The sequence below is a fragment of the Marmota marmota genome, unplaced genomic scaffold (assembly GCF_001458135.2).
Source record: "Marmota marmota marmota unplaced genomic scaffold, marMar, whole genome shotgun sequence".
Classification (NCBI taxonomy): Eukaryota; Metazoa; Chordata; class Mammalia; order Rodentia; family Sciuridae; genus Marmota; species Marmota marmota.
Window position 1 is genome coordinate 6,686,033 of NW_025999900.1, and position 10,076 is coordinate 6,696,108.

The 10,076-nt window shown below is 40.2% G+C and overlaps 1 protein-coding gene across 1 annotated transcript in view; it reads right to left on the reverse strand.

Annotated features, from left to right (window-relative positions):
- Nucleotides 1–9,611, reverse strand: part of Vti1b (vesicle transport through interaction with t-SNAREs 1B) — an 18,891-nt gene extending 9,280 nt beyond the window's left edge. The window contains exons 1-2 of the mRNA XM_048798434.1: nucleotides 9,079–9,611; nucleotides 1,824–1,882 (exon numbers count right to left, since the gene is read on the reverse strand). Of these exons, the coding sequence (XP_048654391.1) occupies nucleotides 1,824–1,882; nucleotides 9,079–9,193 (174 nt within the window). The 5' untranslated portion in view covers nucleotides 9,194–9,611. The remainder of the gene's footprint in view (nucleotides 1–1,823; nucleotides 1,883–9,078) is intronic.
- Between the last annotated feature and the right edge of the window lie 465 nt (nucleotides 9,612–10,076).

The following is a 10,076-nucleotide window of genomic DNA, read 5'->3' on the forward strand; positions in this document are numbered from 1 at the left end:
AAAAAAAAAAAAAAAAAAAAAAAAAAAAAAAAAAAAAAGAAGTATATTCAAGACTACTATACTAAAAATGATCTGACATAAGGGTTATTTTCTTCTTTTTTTCTGAAAATCAACAACTACATTTCTCTCTAAGGCAGAGATTAAGTAGGGGCCCACGGAGTAGGATGCTTTGGAGAGTCAAATTTCCATTTTTCTAAGTTAAAAACAAAAAACAAAAAACCCTACACACACAGACAGGAAGGCCTAAATTATTTTGATCTGCCTGGGATGCCAGAGTGGGACTGTTAATCTTGCTCAATTAAAAACCAGAGAGTATCTGAACACCAAATACATAAATCAGAAGTGGCTAGATTTCTAAAATGCTATCAGGATGTTAATTGAAAGACGAGACTCATACATAATAGGTATCATGGATATGCCCAACTGTACTAGAAAAATGTCTAATAGTCCTACTATGAAGGAGATACGTTTTCATATTTTAGTGGTCTCCTTAAAATAGGTACAAAAAGAGAAAAGATGTAGATAAGTCTAACTTCTCAGAACTTCAGTGGGATAACTGGGAGGTTGATCTTCAATAAGCAAAGAGGAAGTTCTTTGTCATGAAAATGATTTTTCTCCTAAGTCTGCTCTTAAGTAGCAAAACTCAGGGCAGCTATTTCATTTTTTGTTTTTCAATAAAAAATGTAGAAATATTTTAACCTACATGTTATAATGAATCAATATGAAGTCAAATTCCACAGTCCCCAAAATTCCAAACCTCTTCCTCAGAATAATCAGTTTCTGTACAAGATTTAGAGATGTCCAATCTATGTAGTTTTTCTCAGTGTGCTATAGAATTTAGAGGTTCTGCTTGAATATTTCCTAAGTCAAGCACAGAATGCCTCTCTCCATCAATTTCTCCAGTGACTGTAACGCTATCACCTCTTACAATGTGTAGCTCTTATACTACTTGTTCTAATCCCTGTGAAGAACTAAACACTCATTTATGGCTTTCATCCAAAATCAAATTAATGGTCTGGTCAAACCTTTCAGTGTTCTTCCATTAGAAAAAATAACAGCAGTTATTCCATTAGAAAAAATAACAGCAACTGTTCAGTTGATGTACAATCAACTGAATCAGACATCATGCTACTTGGCCCAGAGGTTCCAGGCAACAGAGCAGTGCAAGTGACAAGATCGGGATATTACCAAGGACCTAGATTTTAGCCCCAATCTTAATAGGTTTACTGAAGCTAGAGTTTAATGAGAAGGAGCTAGAAGGGCTCTTGCTTCCAAAGGGTTAGAGCAAAAAGAAAAAAGAAAAAAAAAATTTAAAGAAAAGCAAGGCAAGAGAGAAGCCCCCAGCAACTAGGACTGACTTGACAGGCTTTGGGTCCTGCTTGAGACAACTCATTCTGTTCTTGAATGTCTTGCCCGAGGAACAAAATCCAGTTATGCTATCTTCCAAGACAGAGAGGAATATGGCTAGAACCATCTCTGAGCTACATTTTCTGTGACAGCAAGTTTAACAAAAAGATCAGTAATCTATCCTAGAGGCTAGCTCTTATGAAGAGATCTGAAAATACCACTCAGATTAAGGAGTGAGAATGCCCTTACTACTCACATAAGGAATGCAGTATTTTAGGAGAGTCTTCCAAGTTTCACCCATTTGTGTTTTTCAACCTCCTAACCACCCATCCCCATCAAGTAGCCTCATTAATAAGAAATAGTCACAATCTAGGATCAATAGATAGAAAAAAGTAATCTATGATCAGGTCACAGAATTACTTCTGGAAAAGTCCAACACCAAGGAGAAGAAACAAGAACTTGTTCCTTGTTCTCACCGTTTCATTTGCTTCCTGGTGCTTTTCATCAAAATCTCTGATCAACTTCTTCTTCTCTTCTAGAAAAAAGATAAGTAACACTCATTGTTTCTTCCACATATTTGTAGAGGCCATTCCATCCACTTAGGATAACCTTCTCATTTCTCCCCCATTGGGAGTGGGGGAACTAAATCACTCTTAAAAGGCATTTGGAAGTATATGGGGAACTTGTGATCATGATGAATGAGGGGGGTGGTATTACTATTGGCATTTAGTATTCAAGGAACAAGAAAACCTATGCTTGGGACAGTCCAGCATAACAACTATTTGGTCCCCAAAGCCAACAGCATCCCTGCTAAGAAACGCTACAGGTCTAAGTTAATCATTCTCAACCATTTTCCCCATCATAACTGAAGGGCCAGGCAAACTTTCATCAGTAAGTTTACCAATATGGATCGCTGAAATGTGTTCTCACCTTCACCCCATAGTAAATCACTTCTTTCATGTTAACCCTGAAGCACTGCTTTTCTACAAATCAAATTCAAAATTCACCAACTCTGCTCATTGGTGTGGTACTCATTCCTCCTGGGTGGTGACATAGGTAATGACTTGCATAAAAGACCTGTCACTCTACCTTGAGTTCTCTTTCAACCCTTCCAATGTCATTTTGGTGCTGTCTTTAATACCTAAAAATTACTAATCTCCTCTTTTAACAAAAATAGAACATACTTTAGTATCAAAGTAATAACATCTAAGAAAAGAATTATTTCTTGTGGGAGGCCATCCTTGCACATGATTGAGTTATCTCCCTGGCTGGGTGAGAGGCGCTCAGATACTTTTCTATGTGTTACAGCTTTCCCCACCCTCCTTGGGTCCGGAGGGCTTGTCCATGTGGAGACGCGCCTGACCACAGCCCTCGAAGATCCAATCATCTCACCTGACCTTGGAACACTGCCCCCCTTAACCTTCATTGGATGGGATTTTCCCCAGAATTTTTTGTTCCCCAATAGAAGTCCTCTCCCTGGCGTTCTCTGTCTCTCTCTCTCTAGCCTCTTCAGTAAACCTCATTACTTCCTTGGGTAGCTGGAGGCTGGGGGTTTGAGGAGCCATCCTGGAGCTGGTTTGAAGATAACTGGAGTCTGTGTCTTTAAACTCCCTTAGGATTTTCCCACATAGCCGAACTTTTCATACCGTCTGCGCTGGCCACAGACTAAAATTTCTGTTTTCATTATATTTTTTTCTGATCATTTACAGAAATTTCCCATTTAAAATATACCAAGTTTCTTTTTAAAGTATCTTTACATATTAAATAAATGTACTTTATATGAATGAGTTAATAAAGAGAAAACAATAAAAATGGCACTCAGGCCAGGCACGGTGTCACACGCCTATAATCCCAGTGGCTTGGGAGGCTGAGGCAGGAGAATGGCAAGTTCAAAGCCAGCTTCAGCAATTTAGCAAGGTCCTGAGCAACTTAGCAAGAACTTGTCTCAAAATAAAAATTAAAAGGGGTTAGAGATGTGGCTCAGTGGGTTAGGCGCCCCTGGGTTCAATTCCTGGTTAAAAAAAAAAAAAAGGCATTTAATATAGCAAAAATTAGTAAGCTCTTGTTTGTTTTTTGGTACTGGAACTTGAATCCAGGGTTTCTTTTACCACTCACTGAGCTACATCCTCAGTCTTTTTTATTTACTTTGAGACAAGGGTCTCATTAAGTTGCTGAGGCTGGCCTTGAATTTGGAATCATCCTGCCTACGCCTCCCTCCTGAGTCACTCAGCTTATAGGTATGCAACACACCTGTCAGAAAAAATCATTAAGGCATTTTGAATGCTGTGATATGGTAAATATTTGTATAGGGGGAGAGTCCTAGTTGGTCAGGGGTGTCAGGTTCTAGTGCCAGCTTTGGGCCTGCCTCAACGTGAAAATGTAGATAACTATCTTCTTATCTTTGGTACCTGATCTCCTCCCTTGGCTCTAAAATGAGGAAGAAATCAGTTCAATTTTTGAGGAACTTGAATTTTTAAAAAAATGTATACAAATGAATGTTCTCATTGGAAATCTACACATAATCTATTATCCACAAAGTTACTATTGCTTATAATGTTTTTCTAATCTTTTGAGATTACCTTTACAATCTGACGATATAGTGTTCTGTTTCTTTTGAATTGTGGTAAAGTACACATAACAAAAAAAATCTACCATTGTGACATTTGGTGGGGAGGGACTCGAGTTGAACCTAAGGAGTACTTTACCACTGAGCTATATCCTCAGTCCTTTTATTTTTTATTTTGAGACAGGGTCTCAGTTAAAATTGCAATCGTGCCTTAGCCTCCCAAGTAGTCTGTATTACAGCCTCATTTTGACCATTTTTAAGCATACATTTCAGTGGCATTAAGTACATTCACATTGTTGTGTAACCATCGCTACCATCCATCTCTAGACCCTTTCAACCAACATAAGATGCAACATCACTAAAGGTTTGCATGGATTTACACTGTTAATCACAACAATATTTATTATATCAGTTAGCAGCTGCTTTTTAAATGATCACAAATCACTTATGTGCTTGTTCTATATTCTCAACTTGAGATAAACACCTCCAGAACAAGGTAACTGACTTTTTTTTTTTTTTTTTTAAAGTACCAGAGGCACCGAGATAAGTCCCCAGCCCTTTTTATTTTGAGACAGTCTTGCTAAGTTGCTTAGGGCCTCACTAAGTTGCTAAGGCTGGCCTCAAATTTGTAATCCACCTGCCTTAGCCTCCTACATTAGTGGGATTATGGGATATGCCAACATACTTGGCTTACTTTGTCTTTTTAAACTTTGTCCATAGCTTCTAAAAGTTTACATCTCCTCTAGATGTTGTTACTGCCTGAAAGAGAAAATGACAACAGATCCTTTACTACAGTGACACTCCTTTAGCATACATAAGTCACTGTAGGTGAATTATTTGTCCACACTGTTCATAAAACCCATGGCATGGGGCTGGGGTTGTGGCTCAGTGGTAGAGCGCTTGCCTGGCATGTGTCCAGCACTGGGTTCAGTTCCCAGCACCACATAAAAAAACAAATAAATAAAATAAAGGTAGTGTGACCATCTACAATTAAAAAATATTAAAACAAACAAACAAACAAAAAAAACATGGCTTCATTTTTTATTTATTTAATGGGGGAAAGTTCAGCCATGGCAAACAGCCTCTTGGCTATCGGAGACACAATTGAAATGGACATCAAAGCAGCTGTTACTATTCTCAAGGGGACTGTGTTCTTAGCCACCAACAGTGAAATAATAATAGTTACAGTCAAAAACAGATACTGCCATGGAGCAGTATTGTCATTTTGCAATAAGCTGTCACAAAAGTGCTTAGTGTAGTCACTCCTCTGAAATGGCATATCTCCAAATTCAAGTACATCTATTCCTGATCTAAGCCAGATAGTATAAAGCAGTGTTGTACACATATGTGCATTCCCCTCCTGGCTCACATTTTTCTACAACTCTGTTAGTCATAAGGTCTCCTCCTTTATTCTTTCTTTGCTAATGGATCTAAAAAAAAATCTGTGTTTTCAAGGGGCAAATTTGAGAATGATTAAAAACGAACTATATAAATAAAAATAGGGGAGAAGAGATAGTCCACCGAAACTGTATTCTTTTGCAAACTTCCCAGTGATCCTGTTATTCCGTCTTTTTGTAGTTGGTATGTTCTATCATCCACCTGATTTCATAAAGCACACACTTCCCATCTAGGAGTGCTCTACAGTCTGTACTTTTTAAAAAAAAGAATTATAGTTTCCATTCTTTTATATATATATATATATAGAGAGAGAGAGAGAGCGCGAGCGCGCGCGGGGGGGGGGGAGGAGACACACAATACATTTATTTTATTTATTCACTTTTTAATGTGATGCTGAGGATTGAACCCATTCAAACGTGCTAGGCAAGTGCTCTACCACTGAGCTACAACCCCCATCCCAGCCTACATGAAATCAAATACGCTCTCTTTGAAAAATATGTGGTTCATTTGCTTCTGGCGCCCCTCTGTGGCATTTCTAAGATCTACAGCCTCTGTGTGTGGACTAATGGGTTGCTTGATCTCACACATGAGTTAAAAGCAAACCTCCAAACCTTTAAGTAGGAAATATAATAGTACTGACCTCATGGGAGTGTATGAAAGGATTATAAGATAATACAAATAACAAGTACTTAGCAAGTGCCAGGCATAGAACCCAGGGCCTAGAATATACTAGGCAAGTGCTCTACCACTGAACTATATAACCTTCAGCCCCTACCTAATTTTGAAAATAAATCCTCAGGTAGGAATACATAGGAGAAAACCAAATTCACCACAGAGTATGAAGAGAGTTGGAATAATTACAATTCCGAAGACTGTAACTGGTGTTTATCAGCCTTCTGTACATGGTACTGTGGTGATAACTTTGTCTAGCCCCCCAAATAATAGGGTCTCACGTACATACACTAAAGTTTATGTGAATGAAAACGAAAAACTTTCAAAAACTTTTTTTTTTCTCTTTTCAAAGACTTTTTACATACAACATTAAGACATATGGAAAGATGTCTTCAGGTACTGTAAAACCAAAGCTAGAAATCATGAGTACAGGCATTTAACATACTAATTAAATTAAGAAATTGACTGGGGTTGTAGCTCAGTGGTAAAGCACTTGCCAACATGTGTGAGGCACTGGGTTTGATTTTCAGCACCACATATAAATATATAAAATAAAGGCCCATTAACAATTAAAAAGAAAAAATTTTAAAAAAGAAATTATAACACTGAGGTATTTACCTATTCAGGTGGTACAAAACTGAATCTTGAAATCCTGCTGTAGGTCTTAACATTATATTAAATAGATTGATAATTATAGTATATGATAATAAATGGATTGTCATGGCTACAAAAACTTCCTAAAATGACACTTGTTGTCTATTATCCTTTAATGGCAGAAAACTGAATGTGGACTGTTCTTTAGGAAAATAAAAATCTCCATCTTTGTTGTTCTAATAGTTGCATACAGGGCTGGAATTATAGCTCAGTGGTAGAGTGCTAAGGCACCGGGTTTGATCTTCAGCACCATATAAAAACAAATAAACAAAATAAAAGAATTTGGAGCATGATATTCCCTTAAAAAGTAGTTGCATATATCAATTTTAAGAGTAATGAAAAAGTAAAAACAATAAAAACACACTATTAGTTTTAATATTCAGTGATTTTTTTTAGTTGTAGAGTGACACAATACCTTTATTATCATTATTATTATTATTATTTTAATGTGGTGCTGAGGATTGAACCCAGTGCCTCACACAATGGTAGGTAAGTGCTCTACCATTGAGCTACAACCCCAGCCCAATACTCAGTTATTTTCTTTACAACAATTCACAGTATTTACACAATTCAATCATTCAACAAATATTTATCACTTAGCATGTGCTAGGCAATATTTTAGGAATTCAGGATTCATAATAAGCAAAGCAAATAAAATACTGAGTTATATTCTAGCTCAGTGGATTTCAAACTTGAGTTTGCTTCAGAAATCCCCTGGAGAGCTGTCAAAACAGTTTTCTGATTCAGTGGGTCTAGGGTGGGGCTTAAGAATTTATATTTCTAACAAGTTCCTAGATGGTGCTGATGCTGCTGGTTCATGGACCACACTGAAACTATCTTTCCAATGAAAGGAAAACAAACATTTTATATAAATATCAGAAATATGTAAAGTGTCTACTATATCAGAAAATAAATGTTCTGGGGGGAAAAAGCAGAGCTACATAAGAGTAGTTAGTTGTATACAGAATTGGTATTAGTTTTCATTTAAATATCAAATTTCTCATATGTTAATAACAATACCTAACAGTTCTTATTATTGCAAGGTAATATTCTAAGGGCTTTACATACATTAACTCATTAATTCCTCACCAAGATCCTATGAAGTTAAATAGTATGATTTATCCCCATTCTGCAAGGGAAACTAATTTGGTTAAAATAACTTGCAAGATCACATAGCTATCAAAATGTATATTTAACCCAGTTTGGCTCTAGAATTCTTGCTTTTAAGTATTACTATGCTGTCTCTCCATTCACATTAATATGTTCTTCATAAATGATATTTCTGATGGCAGAAAAAATATTTTTGTTAGGCTAAAACAGATATATGCATTGTGATTTCTATTCTAAAGTTACCCTTGATGATCTCCTCCAAGCAAAGAAGTCTACTTCTCTCTCTCACACACACAGGGGTGCATTACCACTGAGGTACATCCCCAGCCTTTTAGTTTTGTTTTGAGACAGGTCTCCCTAAGTTGCCTAGGCTGACCTAGAACCTGTGATCTTACTGCCTCAGCATCTGCAGTAGCAGGGATTACAGGCATGTGCCACTATGCCTGGCTGCTTCTCTTTTCTTATTTCAAGTTCATCATTCACTCAACTGACCAAGTGAAAAAACTTAGAAACACTTGAACCTTTTTTCTCACTCCTTCAATAGCTAATGAGTCTGCTTAATTTCTGCTTAGAACCACCTCCCTCTAGATGACTGTCACTCAAGCTCCTAACATGGTCTCCTATAGCCAGCCTCTTATCCATCCATCACAGCACTCTTTCTAAAATAAAATTCATATTAATCAGCTGCTTAAAATCCTTTACTGATTCTCTGTATCAGGTCCAAGAATTTTAATATGACATTTAGGTCCCTCCACAGTGTGTTTCACCTTCCTTGTCACTAGCTGCTTTTCCACCTACACCCTAAGCTCCAGTTGGGAGTATTCATTTTTTTTTTTTTTTATTTCATTGCCTCTTTTCACCCCACCTCTGGCAAACTCCCATGAACCCTTACATTCCAATAGCCAGAAGGTATGATTCTTTTGGGTTCCTGGCCCTATTCTGTGTTATGGATTCTTTTGTCTGATGAAGCCTCTCTTGATGATAATGCTTTTAAGTGACTACAACAAAATACAGAGTTACAAAAGAAACCCATTCTACTGAAATAGAACGGTAGATTTAACAATCGTACGGTCTTCTTGCCACCGTGTGTGGTGGGGGACCGAGAAAATTCTGAAGGCCACAGGAAGATCCCAGAGAAATGGCACCCTGGCCACGTCCCCAGCCCCCTCTCAGTGACAGCAGGGAGACCCCTGAATGCTGGGACGTGCCAGCTCTAGGGGGCGTGTCTGAGGGAGAGAAGCGGGGAGCAAGGGGTCGGTGCCCGGTAGGAGGGAGGAGACTCTTTCTTCCTAAACTCGAGCTCCCCACGGCTTGTCCCGCCCCCGCCTCACCGGTCCCGGCAGTCCCTAGCAGCCGCTGGGGTGCCCCTCGTAGATCTTCATGGAGGCCGCGGAAGATTTCGTGCAGCTTCTCGAAATGTTCAGAGGAGGCGGCCGAGGTGGCCATGGTGAAGCCGTGCTTAAAAAGCGGCCACTGAGATTCTAGGCCCTGGGCCTGCTCCTAGCCCAGCGGTCAGCCGCCCAGTCCCAAAGCCATCACGGCTATCGCCGCACCACCAATGCCCGGAACCAGGCGCTTCCGGGGCCGCGGCGGGGTCCTTCGTAGCCGGAACGCCCACCCGGCCGGCCGCTCACTGCGGAAGCGTCGGGCACGAAAGCCTGACAGAAAGCCCGGAGGTCCACAATGTCTGGCGACTTCTGCAGAAGTGGCGCCGTGTCGGGGACAGAGGCCGTCTGCGGCCCTGGAAATATCCAGCCCGGGTTAGAGAAGGCGCCACAGCGGAAGGGCTCGAGGAGGGCCCCGGCGCGGGCAGCTTGACTGCCTCCTCCGGGCCCCGCCGGCCGGCGAGGGGCGGGGCTGGACGCAGTGCATGCCGGGGGCTGTAGTTAGGGCGCAGGACGCTCGGCTTGTGGGTCACGCGCCCGTGGGGCTGCCGTGTTCCGGCTTTTGCGCTGGAGTGTAACATGGTCCCGAACGTCCTCTTCACGGTTATCGCTCCCTTCTTTGCCACCCTGACTTCCTCACTTCGTGTCCTACGTGTTGGCTTTTAGCCCTAGAAGGATAGGCGGGCCGTCGGGCGGTGGTGCACTGGGGAAGTCAGTGCGACCTCAAAATACGGACTCGGACCGCCACATGCACTAGGCTGTGCATTAGTTTACAAAAGGCGCATGAGTGTAGGCGTTGGTGGGAATCAGCGCATATGTTGATGAATCAAATAATTTACTTTGTCCTTGGGTGGTTTATAATGTGGGGTAGAAAATGGGCCGGGCTTGAAGAAAAGAGGTATGGTCTCCCACTAAGTGAACTTAGCAATTATAAAGTTTTTTCC